Source organism: Xiphophorus maculatus, chromosome 13, assembly GCF_002775205.1.
Source record: "Xiphophorus maculatus strain JP 163 A chromosome 13, X_maculatus-5.0-male, whole genome shotgun sequence".
In the NCBI taxonomy this organism is placed as follows: Eukaryota; Metazoa; Chordata; class Actinopteri; order Cyprinodontiformes; family Poeciliidae; genus Xiphophorus; species Xiphophorus maculatus.
In genome coordinates this window covers 23,052,106-23,078,810 of record NC_036455.1, presented here as the reverse complement: position 1 = coordinate 23,078,810, position 26,705 = coordinate 23,052,106, and the positions used below count along the sequence as shown (strand labels likewise).

Sequence of the window (26,705 nt, the reverse complement as noted above, 5' to 3'; positions counted from 1 at the left end):
CCATCTTCCATCAACCAAAAACCTTCAGCCAGAGTCAAAGTGCAGACCTCAATCCAAGAGAGAACCTGTGGCAAAAGCTAATCCTCAATATTCTGCCAGAGAACAGAGCTTGAGCTAGTTTGCAAATGAGAGACATCAATTGTAGATGTGAAAAGCAGCTGCAGACATACCCTAAAAATGCTAACGCTATCGTTACACCAAAAATGTTTTACAAAGCATCGACCTGGGGATATTTCTTTGAGTGTACCCCACGTGAGCTGTGTCGTGCTTTTTTTTTTTTTTTTTTTTTTTATTTTTTATTGTAAGAACAAAAAAAGGAATGTATATTCACTAAAAATCACAGCTATACCCCAAACATACCACACTGCCATGCTAAAGGCTTTTCAATTGCAGTCCATTTCCGAAACGTGAGCTGCCGTTTCCCGCTGTTGCCATGGATACGCACAGTCAACAACCCTCCTTCCTCCCTAAACCAATACAGAGTTCTCGGTAAGCGGCGTCAAAACCAACCACGAAGCTGTTCAAAAATGATGGAAATGACGGCTAAGAGCAAAAAGCTGCTACATGCCCAGGTTGAAGCACTCTTGAGAAAAGTGGAACATTGTGAGTTTCAACCCGCCTCGTTTAATACACCGTTTTTCTTCTCTGTCTGCTCAGATTTGGCTAACATTTCCCTAACAATCACAGAGTTCCAACTGTCAAGACGTCACAGTGTATGAAATTATATATATTTGTTTTTCTAGTCAATAAAACAGAGATCGAGAATCTGATCCTGATGTTTAACACCCTTATGGCGGAGCAGGTCAGCCGAGGGCGACCAGCAAATGGCCTGAAAAGAGGGAAGTTTAGAGGCGTACTGCAGGGCACTTTTGAGATGACCAATGCCGTGATGATGGACGGAGGTACTGATTCTTTTGGCAGGATAATTGGAACATGGATAAACATCAGATTTTTCTGGGCTTATTTTTTCTTAAATTCAACATTTAGAAATCTTAAACTTGTCTTTTGATAATAAACATATTGAATGTGTGCAAAAAAAACAAACCCTTTCGTTTTAAACGTAAGATATTTTCTTGCCTTTACAGAGCTGAAGCCTGTAAAGCACTGCTTTTGATAGAAATGAACGGTTTAAAAGACATGTAAACATTCCCATGAAATTTATTAACATCTTAGGTTTTCAGATAGGTTTGTAACAGTTTTTCTGTTCTGAAGTTTTCAGAAGTTTTGACAAAGATGGTGACGGTGTCATTATTCTGGAAGAGTGGATCAGAGGACTTTCTGTTTTACTTCGTGGGACTCTTGAAGAAAAAATAAAGCGCAAGTTCTCAGCTCTGTGTTCTTAAACTCATCTTCCTCTGTCTCCCTGTCCAAAGTGACATGTGCTTTATGGAAGTCCAAAGATGCCACTAGTCAACCAACAAAATCAGTTTTTAAATCCTTATTTACTGTTATTGCCATTAATCTGACCTGGAAACAATTTGTTAAACGTATTGTAAACTTAATTCGATTAGTGTAAAACCATTGAGGCAATTAATTCTAGAATTCTATCACTCAGCAAGCAGAAAAAGTCTGACAAATCAAATATTTTTCCATGGTATTTTTCCAAACTGAAAAAAAAAATAAAATAGAAACAAATTCCAGATGTCTTTAGGTTTGAAGACTACTAAAGAACCCCGAACTTTAGCATGTATTGGAAGTACCAATCACATTTTAAATTATTCATGATACATTGGAACACATGATCTTTAGCATGACTTCCAGTTTGAATAAATATGACATTATTTTAATATGTATTTATGCCTACATTAGACATGTAAATAATTAGAACTAGAATCTATAAGTATTTAGAATTAAAATTAAATTAGAACTTTTTCTAAAAGCTGTGGCACTTTTGGTTCTCCACATTTTTCCACCTGTTAACCTTTTCTTTTTTGTTTGCCTTAATCAGACTCCTTTCGAGTGTATGACTTAAATAATGACAAGTACATCTCCAAAGATGAGATTTTTCACATGCTGAAGCACAGCTTCATCAAGTGGCCTAGTGAGGAGGATCCAGACGAAGGAATTAAAGATGTGGTTGAGATCACAATGAAGAAGATGGTGAGGAGATCACGGTTCAAAATGTAACGGTCTGTTTGGAACTCTAATCTTTTTCATCAAGGCTAGAGATGAGGTTTTGGTCTAATCGTCTCAGAAAAAAAAAAAAAAATTTAAATGTTGATTTGTAGATGATTTACCAGTTGCGTCCTTCCACTCTTTTAGGACCTGGATCACGATGGCCTGCTGTCTTATGAGGACTTTGAAAAATCAGTGCTAGATGAGAACCTTTTCCTTCAGGCATTTGGACCCTGCCTCCCTGAGGACACGGTAATCACACAAATTACAAATTGCATAAAGTTTGTATTTCTGTCATTGTTCTTAATCCCATAAACTGTTTTTTTCTTCTTTCAGACTATTGAGAAGTTTGAGGAGGTTGTGTTTAAGGAACCAGAGCAATGAAACATTTCATATCAGTGCAAACTTTCAACTGTGTCTTTAATAAAAATCTTAGTATCTACTTGCAATACATAAATAAATGCAATCTGAAAAGAGAGACATCCAACTTCCAAAGCAGTGGTAGACATCGGTCCGGTTTATATCCGACGACGTGGTTTTGCTTTTTTCTCAACTCTTTTAAGGTCTGGAACTGATCCCACCTAAGAATTAGACAGACATACAGTACATAGTGACACTATATTTGTTGTTATGCAAAATAAAAATAATCACTGAATAATTACCTGCTTCATTGTGCTCCTGATTAGGCCGACAGTTGTGTTTAATGACTCATCTTCCATGTCCAGTTTTGCCGGTTCTGGTAGTTTAGGTCCAATCAGCGGCTCGTTTTCTCCAGAAACGTTTGCAGCAGGCTCTCCAGACTCTTCTACTTTGCGCTTTCTGCTCTCCAAGTTAGTGTTCCTTGGAATAAATCTCACTCCAGAACCAGGATTTGGACCCAGTCTGCCCTCTGTGCCTTGCTTCCTGTTAGAGGTTGTTGGGTTGGAGCTCAAACTGTCCGCTTGCCACTGTTCTACATTAAAGAAGGCATTATGCAAAGTCCCCATTTTATCCTCTGTTGGTACAAGTCTGCGATGACTTTTTTGTCTGAATGAACACTGTTCTCGAGGTGGCAATGGCAGCGGAGGAAACTCTGAATAGTGGCTCAGGCTTAAAGCCTCTCCTGTACTTTCAATTTTAGATGTTACATCACGACTGGCGGGAATTTTGTCTGATGAGGTTGGTGCTTCTGATGATACCGAACTCTCTTGTGCTGCTTCTGTCTTTTCTCTTTGTTTTGCTTTGGAATAAGAAAGAAAAAATTTTTTAAACAAACAAAAGTCAAACATTAAAATATTTTAAATCATATCTTTAAATCTACAGATGAAAATATACCTATTAATGTTATCATACCTCTACTCCGAGCTGCTCTCGCAATATAACTTCTTCTGTCTTGCAACTTCAGCCTGGTGTCCTCCACTGTCTCATACTCTGGGACATAGCACACATGCAGCACACCACCGTAGAAACTCTTCTCATCCATGTTGCGTTTTGCTGCCCTGAAACCAGACAATTTAAACAAAATTTTTTGTTATTTTCTTTTAAATAAATAGATCATTCAGCGGGTGTACTTGACTTTATTACAGCAGCCCTATGACCAAAGTAATTCATACACACTGCACCTGGCGCTTGTTAATTTCTGAAACTTGACGAGGTAAACCTCAGTGAATTCCTCAGCTGGATACTCGTCCAGGGGTCGGTACTCCTCCACGACGCCATACAGCGCACACAGCTGGATCAGCTCCGTCATTACGCCGATGGCTGGAACCCCTTGAACCATCAGATAACGGGACTCTAGATTTATGGTGTACACCTGATAAAAGAAAACAAATATGCTCAGATTGGTAGTTCTGAACATATTTTAGTCATGAATAAAAGAATAAGTCATAGTTTAACAAATATTACTGCCATTAAGGTGAGTCCATCTGTGGCATTTGTTTAGGGAATAACATTTTGAGACTTTTTGTGTGGCGTCGTTGGAGCAATTGCTGCCAATTCCTTTGCTGTACATGTCCTGTACTCTCTTTGTTCCAATTTTCTATAGAACACACTGGCTACTGATTCTGGGTTTGGCTTTGTCTCTCCTTCCTGGGAAAAAACAATTGACAGAGGTATTCCTGCCGTTAACTTTGTGTATTCACTTTGTTTATGTTTCACAGAGGGGTTACTCCTGACAGTAATTTTGTGCATAGCAGTTACAGTTGTTTTTTTTTTTTTAGAAAATAGTCATTGACAGAGTTGTTACAAAATGGCACGATATGAAAAAAACCAAACACTAAATGCAAGTGAATTGTTTGCACAATTTAAACACGGCACTAAGCTCGGGCAGATTCATAATAAAACCCAAATGTATCACGCCAAAACTGAGTAAATAAGTTATTTCTATGATGTTTGTGGTTAAGCAAAGTCTCGCTCAGCTTTTCATGTGTTCCATAAATTAGGGTACACTTTCATTTTCAAACTAAATTTACCTTAACTGCTTTGGCCTTTCTCCCTTCTCGGTATTTCGGTCGAGAAATGCACACTCTTTGCTGTTCGTGATGTTTGTAGACTTCTGGGGCGCTCCAACAAGCCGATCTATTGCTGACAGGGACCGCCATGTTTGTGAGAAAATTAATTTCCGGTCGACGCCCTTCAAAATAAATGCCAGATGCCGTTCTGAACGGTACTGCTTCGATTGAAGACTCGTTCCAAAACGTCTTACTTTGAAAGGAACATCGAGTATTGGTTACTTTGGTCTAGTTTGCCGTTGGCAGAGGACATCGATCGATTCAGGAGTTGTTGCTTTTCCAACAGCAGCGGAGGAACCTGTTTGGAGTTCTCAGAGCTAATTTGGCAATGTGATGAGAATGTTTAGTAGTCAGGGCATTCAACCTATCAGAGTTGTTTTTAACAACGCTAAAAACTGCTTCCTTCACCTCCCGTCGAAGATGATATCGCACCTTTCATTACAGGAGGTAGGTTAGCCTAGCGAGACCTACTCTGCAGTGTGTTGTCAGAGTTGCAATAAGTTCCTTATTTGACGCTTGTTGTTTTATTTATGTGTCTTTTTATGCTTTATTTAATGGGGTCGTGTATTTTTTTTTTATGTCTGCATGTACGCTTATTTATTTTCTAGAATACAGGACAAAAGCTGCCTCATGTCAGTGTTTTCAAAATCTGGAGTATGATTGATACTTTTTTATAGACAAGAATCTCTATCCTTCATTAAAATATATATACTTCCGATATATAAGTGGGAACACTTACATATATTTCCCCCAAACAGAAATCTGAAAAAATGTGTGTTGGATTGGTGTTTAAAGAATAAAGAGCAAAAATATCAGTTTCTAGATATCTTAGATAAAGCTTGTGGAGACCATGCTGAAACATTTTAGTTAACTCTACCAACTCTAAATTTTTAAAATATTATTTCTTGTTAAATGAAACAGACATTAGATAAAAACTGTGTTTATTTCTTATTTTCACGAGTACAGCATACAGCTTTAAATTAGCTGCCCTCTTTTTTTTTTTTATTGTCCACCAGGTTAATAAACTCAGTCCAGACATGTAATTGCACAAGAGAAAAAAATATATATTTTAAAGAATCCCCTGTAATTTTTTGATTTCTTTCTTTCTTTCTTTTTTGATTTTCATAAAACCTTTCTCTACAGCTGAGGTGCAAACACACAAGCATAGCTTGAATCGTCTTTGTTAGTTGCTGGGTCAAACATGTTTTTTGTCTGTTTTTAGAACCAGACCTTGGAGCTGTCCTGGGACAATGCCTCTCCAGTGTACCTCAGCTGGACCCAAAACAGGGCGTCCTCCGACCCACACAGCAACGACGTTGAGCTGTGTCGGCAAATGGGAGAGAAGCTGGGCTTGAAAGACGGAGAACAAGTAAAACCTTTTTCCTTGATTTGTTGTTTCGCTTTTACATTGTTACACACACACACAAAAAAAACTAAGTCCATTATTGCATCAACGTGTGGTCAGATCAGTTGTTTTATTGACGTTGTTTGTTTTTTTCAGGGTTTTCTAAAACCGTGCCATCAAGTCTCATCTTTAAATCAGGTGTTTGTGGAGCCTTTGTCATCTGATGACTGGGAGATCTTGGTGAGTGATGGTAATATTGTATGCATGGTTGAAAAGGCACCAAAATGACTAAAGCACATTGCAAAAATATTCACACCTTTGGAACAGTTTCACCTTTCACCCCTGTCAAATCCCAAAAGTGTGCTGTTCTACTTTTTGTTGAAATACCTTGAAGTGGTACTAAAGTATTTGTTGGGCTCTGTACATGAAGCTTTAATTTTTCTCCAAATGTTATATGTTACTCTTTTGATCTAAAGCCACACGCATCCCTATTATTTATTTCTCATCTCCCAGGAACTTCACAGTTCTGCATTGGAGCAGAAGCTTCTGGATCAGATCAGAGTGGTTTTCCAGCATGGCGTGTTTCCTGTTTGGGTGTACAGTCATACAGTAATCTACATTAGAATAAGTCTGTGTTAATTTGATCTCTTTTTTTCCTTTTTTTAAAAATCTCTGAGGTCAGATTATAGCCGTGTTTAATATTCACAAGCACACTGTCATCTGTTTTTAATTCAACACAGCTTCCGTCTCCCCGCTTGTTCCCTACGGTCGATTGGAGCAGTTCACAGAGCTTGTGGTGTCTCAGAAGATCCGCACTGGAAGGAGCAAAGTCAGTGATTCAGTGAGGAGATCCAACCTTGATGAGCAATTTCACTTCCAGCGAGGCTCGACTTTGCCTTCCACGTCAGAGCCATCGCCAGATATTACCTCACACTCTGGTCGCAGCCAGGAGTGGGGAGGCATCGCTGACCTGAAAAGCCTGCTCCATCATATAATACGGGGCCCTTACGATCATGCTCCTGTGCCCAGCGTCCCTGTTGTCTTTCCCGACTCCATCTACAGAGTGTGCGGTGTACCTCCGGACTGTCTTTGTACCATAAGTTACATCGCTGCTGGTGTTATTCACATTTTTTCTTGGAGTTCTAGTCTGAGCACAGCAACTAGAGGAGGTCAGTCTGTAGTGACGTATGGCTGTCTTTTCAAGGTATCATCCCCTAAAAAAGCAAAAGACAAAGCCAAGCAGGCCTTGGAGAAAAGGAAGGATGGGGGAGGGAGCAAAGATAGCAGCAGGAAAGGAGGGAAGGATGCAGAGGAGGCACAGGAGGAAGAAGCCACAATAGTCAGGGTCATGTGCCACGATGGTGAGATGCTGGAGAGAGGTCACAACAAGATCCACTGTGGAAAAGTATGGGTGAGGAAAATAAACATGTGTTGCAAATGAAATTCTGAAAAGTGTGCCTTGCAATACTTCCAGTATTACATATTATACAGTAGAATCGACTTCTGTTGCTATTAAACCTGCAAGCGTTTGGGCGTTTTTCTCTGCCTATTTTTCTTTGCAACATGTCTTAAGCTCCGCAAGACTCAGAAGATCAATTTTCATGTCTTACAACAAATTTCTAATTGAATTTACGACTTCACAACGAATAATTTTCCTGACAGTAGATTTCCCCACCTGAGCTGTGGGTCTTTGCTGGTCTGCCACAAATACAGCAAAACTCTTGTATGCTCTTCTATCGTACATTCCTTGCAGGATTTCCACAGAGCAGCTGTATTTATATCCATGACATTTGCTTGGATGAAAGAAAGCCACACTTTTCAGATTTTTTAAAATGAAAATGTTCAAATCCATCCACTGCGCTCCGCTTATCAACTTATAAGGGCTTAAAGTCTATTTCTCTCTCTATGGTCGCAATCTTTTTTGAAAAAAAAAAAAAGAGTAATATTCACTACTTTGTAGTTGCCTATCGCTTATAATTCCAGTTACAATGGGAACACATTGATTAGAAATTTGTAGCTGTAATGTATCTAAAAGAAAAAAAAAACGTAGAGATATAAATTCTTATGTAAGACCACGTCTGTATTCTTTAATTTCTGTTTCAATTCTCTCAGATCCCAGAGCCTCTGGCCAGCAAGTTGAACATCCTGCCACATTCATCAGTGAGAATTAAACCCGTGAAATCAGTCATCAAAGTAGCCTCCAGCGTCCGCCTACAGCCTCTAATACCTCTGGTAGGCGCTGGAGCGTTCGTCTGCCACCGTGTTATTGCATTTGTACAAATCTGATGTAACACTTTAATATATGTCTGCGTAATGTTGCGATATGTCTTTTTGCTCAGCCTGAGGACGACGATGATGAAGCGATCCAGACGACTTTCCTCAACTGGCTTCACTCAAAGAGTCACGAACCTTTGGCGTGTCTGACTCCTCGCTCCGGCACCGTCCTCCTACATCTAAACGATGGTGATTCATTCCTTTCACTTCTGCTACAAGCTTAAGAAGTGCGATTACAAAACAAAAACCTCCACCTGTTAGGATTGCTGTCAAGAAAAATCTAATTATGATACTAAAAATCTATATTTCCCTCAGCTGCAATAGAAATATGTATTTTTTTCCCCTTTTTACAGCAAAGCTGGAGTTATCTTTGACAGTGCTGAAACCAAAACCAGACAACGATCGGCCGGACCAGCTGTTTCTATTAGGACCCACCGTCCAGAAGGAAAACATACAGGTTTAAGCTTTGGAAACAGTTCCCCACCCAAAACACTTTTTTTTAATGATTTTGCCAGTGCCTGTGAGAAATATTGACATTAATAAGATGTTGCTGCTTCCAGGTGGACAGGCAGACGATAGCGCAACCTGCTCCAATAGCTGTTCCTGAGGCTCCTGAGATGGAGCTCCCCTCCTTACAATTATTTGGGTAAGTTCTTGAAAGAATTCTACATTCACCCTTTTCGGCTTTAATATGCTCTAATATGCTTCCACTTGCTGCGTTTTTCCCCCAGTGGGATTGATGATCTTATTAAGACCGGATTTGAGTTTATTTCCCATGCCCTGCTGGGTAGTCCCCTCTCAAGGGAACTTTGTACCTCTGGAGAGGGACTCAAGGGAGGAGCACTGCTCATCACTGGTGCTAAGGTAAATCTTTACTATCCAAAATCCCTTGCAAAAATATTCATTCCCCCTGAATGTTTTCACATTACAACCACAGTGTATGTTTTCTTTTTCTTTTGTGGTTCACTAAAGCAAAATGACATGTAATTGTGATGTTGAATGAAATGGCAGTTTTGTTTAGAGACTTCATTTTCCATTTTATTTATGGTTTTGGTTGTGTGTGTGTGTGTGTTTTATTATTATTATTATTTTTGTTTTATTTATTGTTTCTGGTTGTTGTGTTTTATTTAGGATTTTTAAAATATAGAGATTAGTTTTTTTTTTTTTAACAAAATTAAAGTTTATTGGTCTTTCAGATGGCGAACTTGCACTATTTTGCCATTATCATTATATCACTTGACATGGGACTGAAAAAAACAATATCATCGTTTAGCGCAATTATTTCCCTTGACAAATTATCGTCTAGAAAAATTTGCTTTCGTGACAAGCCTAATTCCAAAGTGGATTTTGATCTGGTCTTTGACTGGACCGTTTCAACACATTCCTCACAGCGTGATGCTGTGTCCGCCCTGTGGATGGTGGTAACTGATTAATATGCAAAATAATAGAATTAAAATGATAAAAATGTAATGTTTACTGAATACTGTAGATTTAATTAAGCGTATGGCTTCAGGTTTTTCCCTCATTTCCTCTCACAGGGTAGTGGGAAGAGCTCTTTGGCCCGAGCCCTCTGCAGAAAAAGCAGAGAGGATTTGGATGCACATGTGGAGGTGTTGGACTGCAAAAAGCTCCAAGGTCAAGAAATGTTCCTCTAACACTTGAATGGATCAGAGACGAGCAGAACCTTCATGTATTTATTTTTTATTTGTAGGCAAAAGGGCAGACACTGTGAAGCAGATTCTACAGGACATGTTTGAACAGGCAGTGTGGAGACAGCCCTCCGTGGTCCTTCTCGACGACCTGGATCATTTGACCCGTGGAGCCACATCACCTGAACACGAGCATGGCCCTGAGGCGCTCCTGCAGCAGCACATTGCACAAAGTAAGTTAAGAAACTCACTTATACCATATAAGGTTTGAGTATAAACGTTAAGCTGTAGGTTTGTGGCTGCAGGTGTGTGTGACATGGTCGACGAGGCGGTGCTCCACTCCAGCCTGGTATGTCTGATCATCACCAGCCAGAGCGAACACTCCCTCCACCCTTCTCTCACAGAGATCCAGGGGTCCCACCTCATCCAGGGATTTGTAAACATCCAGCCTCCGGACCAAGTTAGCGGCAACATCCACACCCGCACACTGAGAAGACCCAAAAAATTCTATCAATATTAAAAATGAGGTGTTGCTTTGCAGGCGCAGAGAGCTGATATCCTGCGCCATCTGATCCTGAGGAAGCCTTTCCTCTCTGAGGAGAGCTTGAAAGATCTGGACCTGGAGGCCGTTGCCAGGAAGACGGAGGGATATGCAGCCCAGGATCTCACTGTGCTGCTGGAGCGAGCCATCCACGCTAACACAATGCACAGAGGACACAGCAATCAAGGTGCGCAAAGATGTTGGCTTTGAAATTCTTTATTAAGACTAATTGATCTCATTATGCACCTAGGTGATCTGTTCAGCTTAGCCTGATTTTTACCCATCATTCCTCAGGTGTCTGTCTTTCATGGAGGGATTTTGCGCAGGCTCTCAGTGGGTTCACGCCTCCATCGCTGTGGGGCGTGGACCTTCACACGCCGGGTGGAGTCGGACTGGAAAGAGTGGGAGGGCTGCAAGAAGTGCGAGAGCAGCTGATGGAGACCATCCTGCTCCCTGCTAAGGTCAGCACACTGCTGCTCCCTGCAACACACCTTCCTGTCTGACTCAGGACTTCATCATGCTTCTAATCTACTCATATCATCTTAGTGCAAAGCTCTGCAGATGCACGTCAGTATTACTGTTTGCCTTCAGTGCGTCTTACTGGTTTCAGAGTGACCACCATTTCTGTTTTTGTATACTGCTCAAAAAAATAAAGGGAACACTTTAAGTGTGAAACACCTGTTTAAGTGTTCCCTTTATTTTTTTGAGGAGTGTATTTTAGTTTTCATCATAGATCAACAGAAAAAGCAACATGTATATAAAAGCTGATGTTCTTTGGTGCCTTGCAGTATCCGGTCCTCTTCTCCAACCTTCCTATCCGGCACTGCTCTGGAATCCTTCTCTATGGAGCTCCAGGTACCGGCAAGACGCTTCTGATCAGGGCTGTGGCCAAAGACAGCGGAATGAACTTCATCAGCATCAAGGTAGCTCGGACTTTGGTTCTCATAGTCTGCAGGACTTTAGTCTTGTGTTTGAGGAAAACAAGGTCTCATTTATTGAGATAAACCTTCAATTCTGCAGGGACCTGAACTCCTGAGTAAATACATTGGAGCCAGTGAGCAGGGAGTTCGTGACGTCTTCCTGAGGTGAACTTTTTTTTTTTTTTTTTTTTTTTTTTTTTTTTTTTGAGTTTTGACAATACTTCGAAGCTGTACTAATGATTGTAAATGTTCCCACCAGTTTTTTTACCTCCTGTTTCCATTTCAGGGCACAAGCTGCCAAACCTTGCATCTTGTTCTTCGATGAGTTTGACTCTCTGGCACCAAGGCGAGGCCACGACAGCACAGGAGTAACCGACCGTGTGGTCAACCAGCTGCTCACCGAGCTGGATGGGGTGGAGGGGCTGCAGGGTAGGCCTGAGCATCACTGCAACTTTAACCCTTAAAGCGGATGTTATTATGCTGTGTCTGTTTGGAAGTATGGCCCTATTCCTACTCCTAAAAATATTGACAGGTGTCTTGACATCTGTCCCACTCTTGGTGGATCAACTATGAATCAGCAAACAACTCTATCTCAAAAGAATAAGCCGTTGCTTATTGAAGATTATTGCTGATGTCCTTCTTCCTTGGCATTGTGCCGCAGACCATTAAACAGATAAAACTACTGTTAGAGAAATGACTAGATTTGATCAGTTAATAAAGTGTTGTTGAGAAGGCAGTAGAGTTTTATCACACTTAGGTTTTAGTTTTTGTTTATTAAACCAATTCATAGACTAAAATTTCATATTTGATTCAGTAAGGAGCAATACAGAAAACAAATAATTGTTTTCCTATTGGTAACATGAATTACCTTATTATTAGCAATTGTCTAAAACATCCATTCATTGAATTACAATTAAGATTGAATTGCAGCATGGGTAATTACCTTTGAATGATTGGATCGGCTTGTTATGAACTGTAATGATCACAATTGTGTCTACTTTTTATAAAGTGCCTTAAGATGACATGTTTAGTAATGATATTATATATTCTAATTGTAACTAAGCTGGATTGCACTGAAAAGTGTTTTTTTTTTTTCTTCCACGTGGGCTTTTAGGTGTAACATAATCTTTTTTTCTGCCGTTGCGTCTAGGGGTGTACGTGCTCGCAGCCACTAGTCGTCCAGATCTAATAGACCCCGCCCTGCTGAGACCGGGACGACTGGACAAGAGTCTATACTGCCCCCCTCCAGACCAGGTATGTAGATTTAAAAATCACTCATCTGCTTCATTCATGCTTATAAATGAAGATCACTGCACTAGAGATTACATAGCATAACCAACGTTGCATTGCTGCTTTTTTTGTCACGCTGTTAAAAGATGATCTCCTTTGTGTCTTGTTTCCAGGAGGCTCGTATTGAGATCCTGAAGGCTCTAAGTTCTGGCCTTTCTATGACTCCAGATGTTGACCTACAACAGCTGGCAGCAGTAACGCAGCAGTTCACTGGGGCGGACCTAAAGGCCCTGCTCTACAATGCACAGCTGGAGGCTGTTCACAACAGCTCGGGCGTCAGCACGTCAAATGTACGCTCGTTCTCGATGTGCATGCAGTTCTAGGTTCTTTTGGACTGATAAAACAAGAGGCAAAGTGTTGGAGATTATTTCAGCTCCTTGTGTTTATCTGCTTGGAAACTTTAAACTTGTCTGTCCATGACTAACAGGAGCTGACCTCCGCCTCAGACACCGACATGAGCCTGTCTTCCATGATCTTCCCAAATACCAGCAGCGGCTCAGACTCCTCTGTCGGAGAGGGAGAGCAAAGCTTGGTGCTGGACCAGTCGTTGGTTCTTGTTGAGCCCGCAGAGCTTCACACTGAACAGGAGGAATGCCACAGTAACGTCTGGAGGTTTTACTTCGGAAGTTCCTTTGAGTCGGAGACTGGAAACTCACCGGTTTCAAAACAGGTGATCATTTAAGAGCTAGTTTCCACATGTCGCAATTCAGATATGATCACAGTTCATAAATTGGACGTGTAAGTGAAAGTACTTAATGCTTCCACATTTTATTGGGATTTTAAAATGATGGTTTTCAGAAAAATTTAAAACCTGAAATATTTTCACTCACCTGTAAAATTTCCACTGAGTGTCTTTCTGTGACGTAACATTTGGATGTTTTAGTTTTAATGTAACATATTTATCAAACTTGTAATAGATACACATACTTCTGCAAGGTGTTGTGGGTGCTTCATCTGAGCAGCATTTCCGAACTTGTTTGTAAAGAAAGTCGACTGAATCTGAAGGAAAGGTTTTTAGAGGTAGCCTCTAGATGTCACTGCATCTTCTCCCTAGACCTCTAACCTTTCTTCACTGTTGCCTCTCTATTAATAATTACCACAAATCCATTTAATCTTGGTCCAGGACTTTGGTTGCTATAAAACGGAGCAAATAGTCTCTGTTTAACATCTGTGTGTTTAACAGGAATCCCTGTGTGTCTCTGGACCCAACTCCAGAGACCCAGTCAGAGGACTCTCTCCTGCTTACATGTCCTCCATCCAGACCGGATATAAAGAGCTCGGCCCCGAGCAGCTGGAGCGGCTGCAACAGGACATCAAAATCATCAAGAACAGCTATAGGAAAGGAAATGTATGTGAAAACACGTATGAAACCCCCCCCTGTAAATGCTGTTATTTCCAACAGTCCTTGCATGTCATCAGCTATTCTCACCAATCTTCTGACTTCAGATGAATTATTCTGCATGTATTTCAGCATCGGTTGTCAACGCCGCACTGATCTACTTGTTTCTAATAGAAGAAACATCAGATTGAAGCTTGCGCCTGTGTACGTCTGTGTTTCTTTCTGTATAGGATGAATTCGTGTGGACGCGTCCAGCCTCCAGCCAGCCAGGACTCCTGCTGTCTCAGGCTCACATTAGTTCTGCCTTAGCTGTGACCAGACCCTCTCTCAGCCCGGCTGACTGGGGCAAGTACACCAAACTGTGAGTACTGGGTAACAAGAGGACTCTCTACCAGATTAAAACACAAATCACTGCACTAATAACTTTAAATAGTTCTAGTTTTTCAGGCACTTCAGGAGTTCTGCAATGTCTGTCCTGCAGGATGATTATAGTGATAAAAGTGACGATGGAGCAATATGAATAAAGTTTATGATTGCTCATTGTAGCTGTGAAGAAATTGTGCACTTAATCACAGTTTAACTCTAGTGAAATGTTTGCACTTACATTATTTTCAGTTTTTCTCACCTAAACTCTATTTCCCTCTTTAGGTACGAAAGTTTTGGGGGTTCGAACGACAAATCGCCTCCTCATGCCACGTTTACTCCAGGGCAACGTGTCACGTTAGCCTGATGGCAAGAATACGTCTTAAACATTTGATTTATAGATTGTTTGTACATTTTGTATACCGATGTGGCGAAATAAAAGATTTAATATGTAATTATTGTGCACATATGTAAATTTTCAGATCTTGTGAGATTCTAAAATGTAATTAATTAAAATACGATTGAAATGATTTTCCACATCTGATCCCCATTATTTAGTGTGCAGGTTTTGTATGAAGGTTTTGTTTGGAATTTTATTTGACCATTTTCCATGTCGGAATTAGTATAGAAAAAGAAAACGGAGTATGTAACAATGCTTGATTTTTGTGACGTTTCTCATCTTCAGTTCTCAAAATGACAGTGTTATAAACAAAACAAAAAACACACATACACACGGTATCTGCTAATAAGAATTACATAAGTAGTTCAAAATGGATATTTTGTACTTAAATGTTCAGAAAGTACAAAAAAATAGAACTTTTAATCTGGTGTAGGAACTTTTATTTATTTTTTTTCTGGTTTCATACAATATATAGATGATGTAGTTTTTGTGATTGTTAAAATAAAAGAAATCAGCTCAGGTGGTTTGGGTGTCTGATCAGGATGCAAAGATTGGGAAGTTTTCCAGGTAAGACGCTGGAAGGAAACCTTGGTACAGAACAAGAACTCACTGGAGGGATTATATATCCCTACTCCTGATCCACTGGGATGAGTTTAATCATGTTGCCAGGGAAGACGGACGTCAGAAATTTCCTCTTGGACCTGCTACTTCTGCTGCTAATCATGGGTGGATGGACAAAAATCTGATAAAACATTGAATATTAATATATGAATTATTTTGACAAAAATGCAACTAAATATCCCTTCTGGAGAAAGACTTCAAATTTTACTTGACTTTATTTTTCCTATTACTGTCAAACACCAATAAGCACTTGCAGGTTCTGCAGATATAAAAATAGAAGGAGGAACATGGTTTTAGCTTGCAGTCGTCTCGCTTGAATCCCACACATCAAGGGAGGACAACAGCAATGGTCCAGTGAGAGTCTCCATCTCCTTAATCAATGTCTCAAGCACCTGGTATGAGACAAAGTCGTGTTTACACAAAGAGCACTGTAAAAATACAGAAATGAGTCAGTTTATCTTTAAATTCCCTCAGATGTTTTTAGGTCTCAGGTGTATTAAGGGAACATATTCATTTCCCATCAGAAAAAAGGCCTTTCTTGCATTAGTACTTCCTCCTCCTCATCAATCATCCCAAATGATTCATGAACTACCGTCTTTCAAACATAGAAACTTCGAGGGAATTTCACCAGAATTGGCTCCAGACCAGCAGAAAGCACAGCAGACTTTTTTTTTCCAGAAGTGTTCCCTTTACCAAAATAGATCAAAACTTTTCTGATCAAATAGAAGAGGGTGTTTTAGTGATCTACAGAGAATCAGACTGGGTACTTTTTAGTCAAATCCCACCAAAGAAAAATACAGCAGTTGGCAAAGATGACGGATGATATTGATTCACAAACACGGGAGATCTTGAAAGTGTTGTCAGCTGACATATGATTTTTTTCTTCTAGCTTGTGATTGATTGTGAAAAGCTGGAGGTCTGATGATAGACAATAGTGATTGAAGGTGAAGTGAGTTTAAGATATCCTTAAAGTGTCAAAGTAAATGGTAAATGGACTGAACGTATATAGCGCTTTTCCAGTCATTTTTGACCACTCAAAGCGCTTTACACTAGAGTCACATTCACCCAGTCGCACTCACAAACACGCACACATTTATACACCGATACGCAGATCGGTAGGCAATTTGGGGTTAAGTGCCTTGCCCAGAGGCACATCGACATGTGGCAGGAGGAAGCTGGAATCGAACCTACAACCTTTCGATCGCAAGACGACTACTCTACCAAAGAGCCACAGTCGCCCCCCTAGTTGCAAAAGTAAAGATTGCAACTAGCTGCAACGTCATGGCAGCCCAACCTACTTTCCGACTAATAATTATTTTGCCTCTTGGGGACCTCTGAGACATGATGCCATCATTAGGTATGCCAAAAGAAAACGGGGTGATGATGTCATGGCAAAAAGTTAGTTATTCCATCCCTTCACTGTAAAACACTAGGAATTTTCCACCCTGTATTGCAATAGGGACAATTACAATAAGTTCATGAGCTCTGATACGGTCAGAGCAGGTGATAAGTCAACTTATGCCATGTTTTATTAAAATATGTTTAAATTAAGCATATTTAAACATACTGTGTGCTAAACCTGCTAATAAATAAAGAGAAGACAAAGATTTTTAATTTTATTTTTTAATGTAAACAGCAGTTTTAGGGGCTTTGAAAAAAATCTAATGAAGATAAGAAGGCATTAAATAGGAAGGACAAAAATATATAAATCATACTAGGAATAAAAATGATGCTTCCTTTTTTTGTCTTAAATTAAAAAAATACATAAATTCTTAACTTTGTGGCCTTCATAGTTTGAAAAATACGTGGAGAGAAATGGAAAAAGTCAAATTCCCTTTACCAAACACCCACAACAGGCTGTTCACAATTTTAAAAATTACTAAATGATGACCATATTACACAAAAAAAAAATCAAAACAAAAGCTCCGATATTGCTTAGGAATGTTGTTTACAGCAGTCATCAAAACAACAACAAAAATAATAAGACTCAAATTAGGAAAAATATGAGAGTATGTTGTCTAACAATGGTAGCTCTCTTACACTTGTCTGATGGCACTGCCACTGTGTACGTATGTACAATGAGTAATGAGCAGCTGTGGTTTTCAATAACATCAATGTGTATATAAAAAAATACTGTGGTAAAGTGGTTGGATTTTGAGGATCACCTTATTTGAACAGTCTTCAGTGCGTGTTAAGTGAGACTGGGGCAAGACAAAGAAGTATTTTAATGAACTATGGGTCCGCTGGGCGTGATCCAGCCAGCTGCAAAACATTTAGCTGCCACAAAGTAAGTGGAAATGTGACAAAATATAAATACTTCTGACGAGGTGACACAAAATCCCTCCATTTACAAAATTGTCATCCTGATCTCTGCAATCTTTGTCCCTCACAAGAAAACCCTGAGGAAAATAATAATAAAAAAAAGAACAAAACAAAAACCTAAAAAAAACAACAATAAAGGAGGTGAAGAGAATGAAATTTCAACACATTTGTCTACAGAAGCAAGAAGACAGCAAGAGGCTGGGCAGGAAGGAAGAAAAAAAGAGAAAGTTTGGAAACATCGGTCACAGGAGGAAAGCGATGGCGGCGATGCGGAGACGCAACAAACAAACGCTCCCTGGCTTCTTTTCTCCACCCTGATGACTCTGCACTGACTCCCTCAGTCCATCAAGTGCAAATATTAACATCAATATTTACCATTTTTCCACTGATAAAGCTCTAATAAGAAACAAGAGCTCACCTAGAGTTCATTTTAATCATTATCACTCACTTTTTTTTTACGCTTCTTCCAGTATTTGAGAAAAGAGGGGGTTGGTCCAGTGAATACAGACGGTGCAGAGTGGGTTTGGGGGGTGGGGCGGAGAGGTTCAGGCTTTTCGGGTTGGGGTGGGGTGTAGGTCTAGTTACAGTCATAAACAAAGTCATAGTTGCTAGGTTCTTTGGGAATCGGGGGAGGCGCCTCAGGAATCTGGATGTTTTCTAGATCCAGTAGGCGAAGCTTCATCTCCATGGAGAGCAGGGTGTCCATGTCTGTTTTGGTGTAGTCACTGGTCATCTCCTTTCCCAGGAGAGCATTGAGACCGTCCGTCCATACGCAGTACTGCAGAGAGATGGGCCGAGGCAAAGCATCACATTAAAATTAATCCAAGAAACAAAGATAATGTCTGTAAAATATATTTCAGTTCAGTGCTGCGCTGAAAAACTCATTACAACAGACTACGGTTCGCATTTCTTACAGTTTAGACTTGATAACACAATCAGACTTTTCCACTGTTCTAAAATCAACTTCTCTCCTGTCGACAAACAGATGCTGCATTGAGACAAATACCATACGGTGACGTAAAAAAAATTCTTCAACCCAGACAGATTTCCTCTCTTTTTGCTTTTTTTTTCTTCTAAATGTTTCAGATCTAAGACAAATTTTAACATTAGACATCTCCCCTGTTGAATTATGAAACAACTGCTGTGAACCACAGAAGTGGAGTTTAGTGTCACTCCCCGAGGCCTGATTACTGAGAAACCTCCAGAATCAGGAAATTGGCCGTAGACAACCTGCTGGTAACCAGGAAGTAGACTTAGAGAAATTCAAGAGCTGATGAGAAACAAAGTCGCTGATGTCTATCCGTATGCAAAGGGTTACAAACCCCTTTCCAAGACTTATGACTCCAGTAGCCTGACCACTGCTTTCCACCCGATCCTCATCAATTCTTCTCTCTACCAGAAAATCCTGATGGAGGATTTCTGGTGACCTTTGGGACATTTGTGTTTGCAGCAGGCCAATGATCTAAAGGACACCTGCAGGTTCATTACTGAATAACTAAAAAAAAAATCATGAAGGTTTTGTAGTGGTCCAGTCAAAGTTTGGACCTAAATCCAATGTAAAATTCTGTGATGTGACCTTAAGCAGACCAGTCACACTGTACAACTCTCCAAATGTAAGTTGTGACAAAAAAAATAGCAAACAAATTTGAAAAGATGCTAATATTTTTTTTCATAGCAATATTGTACATGCAATTTGACTTCAGTTTTTACATTCACTTCAAATTAATTTTATACTCAAAACTGTTTTAAAGTGCTTGAAAACATCCTGAAGACAAGCCTTTGCTCAAACAGAAAGACAGAGGTGGGACCTAAACAAATCAGTGCCTCAAGTGTCATATGTCCCTGTTATCACCTAAACGCTTGTATATCAACTAGATATGACACTCGGTGGATTTATATTTAGAAACCTGCCTGCCCTTGTCTTCATCAAACACGCTCATTCTGTCTGACGCAGCCAACAACCACCAAGTCGACCTCTGCTGACTTACCTCATGCTTGTCAGGAGCGATGAAGTTCAAGTATTCATCTGACTCGTAGAGGACAGAGAAAGCCAGCTCCAACACCTCCTGCAGAGAGGATGGGGTAGAAAGAGGACGAGGATGAACGGTGGGGAAATTGTGCAAAAACAGCTCCGGAGTCGTCGACAAAAATGGAATATGCGAGGAAGAAGGGAAAACGAAATAGTAGGTGGGAGTCGTAGCACAAATCTGCACATGGGTGAATTTAGGAGGGTAGTGGAAAAACTATGTGACATGATTTCTAGTATACCAGCAAATGTTACAGATCAAAGTGAAAAGATCTGATGTCAGACTTTAAAAAAATGCTGCAGGAAAAAAATCAGCAGCTTGTTTTTAGCGTTCAAATGAGTAAAAGAATTTGACATACAGAGTGCCAGCTAGAAAAATATTAGTTGCACATGACATTTGCCCGTATTACAGGCTGTACCGGATGAAAAACAGATGAGTCTTAGATCCTGACATAAAACCATGTAGCGTTCACCTCCGCTGTGTCTGAAGGCACCAGGATTTCAAAACTCAGAGGAACACGACATGCAGCATGGACTGGAGCAGGAACACAATACCAATTTCACCTGTATACTCTGAGTCTGGATTCAAGCAGCAGATAATTAAACATTTAGTCTGGGGCTGCAGCTCAGCCACATTTTCTGGGCAGATAATAAATAATGCAGCTTCAGTTCATTTGTTTCAGAGGGAAAACGCTCTGCTTTTTGAGCGAGAGAATAAATGCTCCGTACGTTTAATAGTCACTGTCCCAAGCTGGCATGTTTTATTAACAAAGGGGGTTTAGGCTCAATAGCTTTAAAGAATTGTAAAACCAAAACAATGCTGTATTACTGCATTTGCATTTCTCTTTATAAGCACTTAACAATCCACAGTAGAAGATATATTTAGCTGATGGATGAAATGATAAGAAGTCGGCAACCCATAGAGCTGTACAGCTAGCGCTACTAAAAACAAAATCATGCAGGCTAGTCGGGGGGGAAAGTACATCATATTTTCCTTTCTTAGTCAGGAAGACAATAAAACATCTAAAACTCTGACATTTTATTTGAGTCACATCATTATACACAGTGCCTTGCAAAAGTATTCACGCTCCTTGACGTTTTTCACATTTATCATCATCATAACTGCTGTATTTTACTGGGTTTTGAAAGGATAGAACACAAAGATGAACATAAGTGTGAAGTGGAAGGAAAACATGCATGACTTTTTGGTTAAACTTTTAAAAAGAAAATCTGAAAAGCGCAGAATGCATCTGACTGTACAGCACCTTTTTTATGTATAACAGGGTTAATGACAAACTTTGAATGAGGGTCCTTATGGCTTTCAATTTTGAAACTGTTCCATAAAAGCAAAACTAGCAGCTGTACTGATTCTCAGATGATTTTTTAGACCTTGCTATTTTGTTTTAAAAGCTCACCCAAGTTTTAATTTCTCAATAACTTTATGCCTGATATGAAATTCCATTTTATTTATTAATCAGACAACTTCTGACAATGCAGTAAAATAGATTTGTCTTGTATAGATTTCCATATATTTAAAATAAAACTTAGAAATGAAGCACTTATTTTTCTAAAGCCTGTGGAGATGACTTTGAATGGCTGTCTAACACATTAACACTAAAATGTGCTCACGTTCTCACTCACGAAGCTAAAACAGGCCCCCCAATCCCACTCTCCTAGACCTACACTTATTAACAGGGATATAACGGGCGGAAAGCTCCAGAGGAGGCTGCTTTCTTTGTCTACAAGGATGTTTATACAAGACGTAACATAAGGGAGTCCTGTGGGTGGGGGACGAAGGTCTGCAGGGGCAAATTACTGAATGATGTGTACATGGATGAAGACAAGACGGAGTTTTCATTCTGGTTAAAGCTCCAGAGTGAACGCTCATGTTACTGACATATTAGAACAGGGATGAAAGAAATTGACTGATTCCAGTCAACAACAAACTATTTAGTCATTTAGGTGGACAAAACGCTGCTGATGAATGCGTTTGCCTCCGTGAAAGCCACTGAGATGTAAGTTATTGTGTTATTTCCAAAAGCAGAATTTATGTAACTCACATCATGTTATGCAACCTCTCTCTTTCTCTCTCACTCACTCACACACGCACACACACCCCTGTTTTCTTAGCTGGATACACACCCACCCAGGCACTTGCGTGTGTGCACACGCACACGCAAACACTGAAACACACCTTGTTTTGCTTGAGGGCTCCTTTTTCCTTCATGTGAGGACAGTCTTTGCCAGTGATAACAGCTTTGATATCAGCTACAGGCACTGCAGAGAGGACAGATGACAGTTAATGACAACAACAACAACACAGAACTCTGCCCTCCCAGATGGCTGCTTGGTGAATTCAAGTAATTAAAATCCAAGTAAAAACTAAGGCTAAAAGAAGAAAAGCATGTTCAATCTGCACTGACAGTTAAGGGGAAAATTATTCCTACTCCTGGAAGAATGAAACATAAAATTATTATGTTTCAGCCATGAACCTTGTTGCTGATAGGAAATGAGACCGACATCTCCCAAACGTCAAGAGGACAACGTAGAAGGGATATTACTTCAAGCAAAGCTGGGATGTTGAAAATCTTTCTCAACAAGCCACAAAAAAATCCTTATTTCTTTATCTTTGTCAGAAAATGTTTTGATCAAATGTCAAATTTTTCCAGAATGCCCTGGAATCCTGTGATTATAGATTTCAATGCAAGGCATGCTGAAAAGATCAGATCTGCAATTAGTGCAACTTAAAAGAAAAAATAAAGTATTGAAGTCCTGCTTTTCTGCAGCACTGGGTAAAAACACTTGGGCTTAATAATTATTGACAAATGAACCAGAATGACAGCTTTCTAACCTGGTGTTATTTGTGAAAAAGCAATCATTTAGTTATAACTACTCAACTAGCATTGGCAGGTCAGAGCTTTATAAACATTTTGGAAAACCGATAATTAAACCTTCAGCTAAATTTGATGGAAACTCACATTTGTCCTGTAAAGAGTCGTGGGGGACTTCTCCCTGAGGGCTCTCCTCAAGATCTCCATAGTGCAGGACTTTATGATTCGGAGACAGCCGGCAGTACCAGAACTTATCTGGAAGAATCAAAAGAGATGGATTTAGATGAGTTATGAAATAAACAGCAGCTGGCAAAAAAGCATGAGTCATCAAGAGGAGAGAGAAAATTAGCTGACAAACAAAAGATCAGAACCAAAAAACAGCCTTGAGGAAAACCCGCAGATGGGTGAAGATCCTCTCCACAAGGGAGGGATCATGACGACAGACAGTTGGCTTTCACCAAGTCAGCAGCAATATCTAGTAACCTCAAGTCAACCAATGACAAGGGGCCTTTTCTTCCCAGAAAAGGTTAAAAAAAATCTCAGAGAAACCTGAAGAGGCTGAATTCAAGGATGAATCAGATTCATAACAAGAACGTCTGCCCTGCCAGCAGGAAAAACGGTAAAATTTTCATGCAGGAGAATGCAACTTTTACGTGATACAATGTTTTTCCGTTTAAATAATTGAGAGGGTTTACAAGCAGATACCAACAGCTAAATTGTTGTGACAATATCGTGCTTTAAACATAGTTTATTTCACAGAGGAGCAGCAGCTCCACGCAAACACAGCCGGATGATGAAACCAAAAAAATATTAGAAAACCGGTGAGTAAGAAGAAAATCCTATTTAAAAAAAGGAAATCTGCCGGCACAGACTACATTTTAATGAGTGCAAAGTTGATAAACAGTGAAGATAAAGTGGTTTTAAGACGAAAGAATTGGGGCCTATACTCTATAGTGATAACTGCAAAGTGTTGCTTGATGCAATTCTCCACTACTCTGCAGCAAGTCCGATATTCTTTTAGTTTATTTTTTCTGCCAAAGTGGGCATCAAGCTTACTGTCGCTGGCAGCGAGCAGACACACACAGCAGCGCTCTGGCTGGAGTGTGAACAGTTGCCATATCCTAATTGCTGAAAACAAGCCGGCTGGTTCCAGGCGGGTGTGGAGTGGTACAGATCCACAGGGAGCAGATTGATAAAAAAAAAAAAGAAAAAAAGATCCGTTTGGTTACTGCAAAGCCAGGAGACGGGATCGACTGTTCGGCTTCGCCGTCAGGCTGATGGATCCGTCTGCACTCCGGAGCGTGAGCTCTCTCCTCTTGGCTTCGACTGACTCAACAACATGCAGCCATGAAAGATGAGATTCAAAAAGTTCTGGTCAAGATTTTCTTCCTTTGATAAAGTACACCTCAGTGAGATGAAAATACAGCTACCAGCTATAAAACTGCTGTTAGAAGTTCTGGAGACGCTGCACTTTTTTCCCCGTGCACTTCAAAAACAGAAGCTTTCCGAGAGAAATATTCATTTTAAATGGACAGCACAGGACAGAGAGGGGAATAATTCAACAGTGGAGTTGAGGTGAATTAATATTTAATGCTATGGATACATCTGATCAGGATGGAGGATTTTTAAACAGTGAGACGAGAAGCTGCGGCAGGTTTGAAACAGCAAAGAAAAAAAATTAAACGTATCAATGACAGAGAGACGAAACAAACCGTTAATTGTCATTCAGCTTACTCAAGGCATCTAAAAAAGTGCACTCCAAATTTACATGTGTGCCCAGCTGGCATGAGAACAAAGGCTCAGAAAGGAGAAGGAAGATGGATACGTGTATTGTTGGAGGACAGATAGAGGAGAGGAGCAATTTGAAGGCTGAGCAGATTCACCCAAAAGCAAAGCACTTAAAACGGAACCAAGATAGCAACGCTCCGGAGGAACAGGATAAATGGTAATCTAAGAGAGGAAGTCAAACCAAGCTGCAATAAATACATTCAGGGTTAAAGATAATCTGTTATGCCTCTGAGCCGTGAGGCGAGGTATCGACGGTGGCGTAAAGTTTGACTCATGCAAGGATGAGCAGGTTCTGCGGCTTAAAGGTGGGATGTAATAACGACAGCCGCTCCAAACCTTTTTGCACAAAACACTTCAAGGTGAGATTTGGATTCCCTCATGGAGATAAGAACCATGAAAGGGTAATAAAACAGAGAAGAAAAACCTCATCACCGCATATCAGTCTACCAAAAGCACCAAAGACGGTGAGGGTTTTAAATCACAGCTGGTCGTTCCTTGTTAATGCGGGATCCTCTCTCAAATCTGATTTGCCATTTTTTTGTCTTCCTTTGAAGTCTATGATTATGTAATCCCACTCTGATGGCACCCAGATGACACCTGACAAGACAAATCCTAACGAGGATGTAAAGTGCTGAAATGAACCGACTCAGCGAGACCCTCACAACCCTCCAAAAAGAAAAAAAAAAAAAAACACGTTATTTGAGAGAGCAGAAGTTGGAGGGGTTATGGCAACAGTTGTTAAATTTGTAGATAGAATATGAAATGTCAGAATGGATGATTTTAATGCACTCCAACCTGAGCAGACGTGTAGATTCTTGGTGGTTTATTTTTATTTTCCATCACAGAGGAAAAGGATCGCTATTACAGCAGCAGAATCTGCAGTTAAATCACTACGCTGACCGTCATGTTTTCACTTTACAAAATGTTTGTTTTTAGGGGTCTGCGGATTAATCCAACTCTGGCCGTGTTTGCATGCCGCGGAGGTGTGTCGTGAAGGGCAAATGGGAGTAGGAAAGATGTCGTGCTTGCACTTTTTAAAAGACTCGCGATGCATTTTTTTTATGCCTTAAAAGACACCCTGTGCCGCTGCGTGTCTCGACTTCAAAGGTTGAGAGAGAGAGCCAGAGAATTCGCGCAAGTGATCATGAGCGCAGATTCGCGGCAGTCCAGAGGCTCAAAGATTCCCGCTGATGAAATGTGTCGTGCCTGGTTTTCACAAAGAAAAGGGACCGAGGAGACGGTGACGAAGATCAAAAGGAGGGATATGAGGAAGAAATCAGACGAGGAGTCCTTGCGGATGGAGGAGTGTGAATTAAAAAGGACGTGTGGGTCCAGAGCGCCTCACCTTGCCTCCTGCGACTGCTGATTTTCCTAAAGCAGGTCCCCTCGCACAAACGGTTGAGCCTCTGCTGTTTGATCAGCTCCATGATCTCTGGCTGGATCTTTTCTCTCAGCTCCCTGTGGGAAAATAAACACAGATTACTCGTTTGTGGAATTATCTGCAGTCTGCTAGAAGTGGCACTGATCTGCAAAGTGTATCTAGAAGATTACATTAGCCATCTAAAAAAACCCCAAACATTTCCTAAATTACAAGTGTTAGAAAACATTAAATACGCGTGCACAATCAATCCCAGTGTTTGTAATTCGGCAAGTCTGAGACACGGAAGAAAAACCAGCAATAAATCAATGAGACCAAAGTAGTTTACAGATAGAAATTAAAATTTACAACAATAAAAACATTTTTGTATTATTGTAGGAACAGTCCAAGATCTGGACGAGTTCTGAAGCAAATAGACAAAAAATTATAATAATAACAAAATGATTCAGAGTAATTGGTTGGTGACGCAATTTGGCCAATTTTACACTTAACCAGCCCAAAGCTCTTCTCTTTTTCCGACTGGGGAACCAAACTCAGAGTTAGATGTTTTCAGTGTGTGTGAGCTGCTCAAATGAAGTCCGAGGAAACAAAACGAGCGAGAAGCTATTTAAAAAGGCAACAGCATTCCTATTACCGGATATTGGATGCTGGTCCAGGCTGCCAATCAACTGGGAATTTTGTTCCATCCCTCTGAAGAATCAATATCCACCAGTATCAGCAGGTCAGGGTTTTTACCAAATCAGATTATCGGCCAGAACATCTTGATAAGTGCATCTCTGTTTTTCTACACCCTTCATTCATCATCTCAACTTTCGTCTTCATCACCTTTACCTTGCTTGGTTCATTGACCATCCCACTCAAGACGTGGATCTGTGGTCAGAAATCTTGAAGAATTTAGTGAACATTGTCCTTGTTTTACTCTCTCGTGTGGCACTTTTCTGCTGCCGCCACACACCTTTGAAGGCCTCGGCTACTCTGTCTTATTACAACGTTGCAGCAGGTTCAATTTAAATT

General features: G+C 40.3%; 4 protein-coding genes across 11 annotated transcripts in view; 2 read left to right on the top strand and 2 right to left on the bottom strand.

Annotated features, from left to right (window-relative positions):
* The first annotated feature begins 447 nt into the window (after nt 1-447).
* On the top strand, nt 448-2,535 carry efcab1 (EF-hand calcium binding domain 1). The gene is made up of 6 exons (XM_005797410.3): nt 448-603; nt 744-902; nt 1,213-1,317; nt 1,949-2,100; nt 2,263-2,367; nt 2,452-2,535. Exons 1-6 carry the CDS (start codon nt 528-530, stop codon nt 2,497-2,499), a joined length of 645 nt encoding a protein of 214 aa, XP_005797467.1. The 5' UTR covers nt 448-527; the 3' UTR covers nt 2,500-2,535.
* rbm48 (RNA binding motif protein 48) lies at nt 2,519-4,857 on the bottom strand. The gene is made up of 6 exons (XM_014476064.2): nt 4,827-4,857; nt 4,566-4,726; nt 3,717-3,907; nt 3,448-3,593; nt 2,778-3,334; nt 2,519-2,696 (listed from the first exon to the last, which is right to left on the bottom strand). The coding sequence occupies exons 1-6, from the start codon at nt 4,855-4,857 to the stop codon at nt 2,634-2,636; spliced, it is 1,149 nt and encodes a 382-aa protein (XP_014331550.1). The 3' UTR covers nt 2,519-2,633.
* pex1 (peroxisomal biogenesis factor 1) lies at nt 4,849-15,162 on the top strand. The gene is made up of 24 exons (XM_005797408.3): nt 4,849-5,051; nt 5,827-5,973; nt 6,106-6,189; nt 6,463-6,577; nt 6,690-7,360; nt 8,062-8,181; nt 8,289-8,412; nt 8,577-8,680; nt 8,784-8,869; nt 8,955-9,087; nt 9,762-9,858; nt 9,935-10,105; nt 10,178-10,332; nt 10,414-10,600; nt 10,708-10,874; nt 11,202-11,336; nt 11,434-11,498; nt 11,620-11,762; nt 12,484-12,587; nt 12,737-12,913; nt 13,051-13,293; nt 13,807-13,971; nt 14,193-14,323; nt 14,611-15,162. Exons 1-24 carry the CDS (start codon nt 4,938-4,940, stop codon nt 14,690-14,692), a joined length of 3,720 nt encoding a protein of 1,239 aa, XP_005797465.2. The 5' UTR covers nt 4,849-4,937; the 3' UTR covers nt 14,693-15,162.
* A 1,791-nt stretch (nt 15,163-16,953) lies between these two features.
* elmo1 (engulfment and cell motility 1) overlaps nt 16,954-26,705 on the bottom strand; it is a 101,995-nt gene continuing 92,243 nt past the window's right edge. For 6 of the 8 annotated variants that reach the window (XM_023345016.1, XM_023345020.1, XM_005797313.3 and 3 more), the window contains 5 exons: nt 25,659-25,771; nt 22,673-22,780; nt 21,889-21,971; nt 19,657-19,734; nt 18,246-18,446 (listed from right to left, as the gene is read on the bottom strand). In XM_023345016.1, the coding sequence (XP_023200784.1) occupies nt 18,246-18,446; nt 19,657-19,734; nt 21,889-21,971; nt 22,673-22,780; nt 25,659-25,771 (583 nt within the window). Of the gene's footprint in view, nt 18,447-19,656; nt 19,735-21,888; nt 21,972-22,672; nt 22,781-25,658; nt 25,772-26,705 lie in introns of all 8 variants that reach the window. The other 2 variants (XM_023345019.1, XM_005797314.3) reach the window with 2 other exon arrangements.

What these genes read in the sequence shown, in the direction of transcription:
- rbm48 (XM_014476064.2), bottom strand. Translation starts at nt 4,857, where the DNA reads ATGTCCTCTGCCAACGGCAAACTAGACCAAA. An exon ending in CAACGGCAAACTAGACCAAA is followed by an intron (nt 4,727 to 4,826) that starts GTAACCAATACT and finishes TTTATTTTGAAG; the next exon opens with GGCGTCGACCGGAAATTAAT. An exon ending in GAAAGGCCAAAGCAGTTAAG is followed by an intron (nt 3,908 to 4,565) that starts GTAAATTTAGTT and finishes TTCTTTTATCAG; the next exon opens with GTGTACACCATAAATCTAGA.
- pex1 (XM_005797408.3), top strand. Translation starts at nt 4,938, where the DNA reads ATGAGAATGTTTAGTAGTCAGGGCATTCAACCTATCAGAGTTGTTTTT. An exon ending in GCTTGAAAGACGGAGAACAA is followed by an intron (nt 5,974 to 6,105) that starts GTAAAACCTTTT and finishes TGTTTTTTTCAG; the next exon opens with GGTTTTCTAAAACCGTGCCA. An exon ending in ACAGCTATAGGAAAGGAAAT is followed by an intron (nt 13,972 to 14,192) that starts GTATGTGAAAAC and finishes CTTTCTGTATAG; the next exon opens with GATGAATTCGTGTGGACGCG.
- efcab1 (XM_005797410.3), top strand. Translation starts at nt 528, where the DNA reads ATGATGGAAATGACGGCTAAGAGCAAAAAGCTGCTACATGCCCAGGTT. An exon ending in TGCCGTGATGATGGACGGAG is followed by an intron (nt 903 to 1,212) that starts GTACTGATTCTT and finishes TCTGTTCTGAAG; the next exon opens with TTTTCAGAAGTTTTGACAAA. An exon ending in TCTTGAAGAAAAAATAAAGC is followed by an intron (nt 1,318 to 1,948) that starts GCAAGTTCTCAG and finishes TGCCTTAATCAG; the next exon opens with ACTCCTTTCGAGTGTATGAC.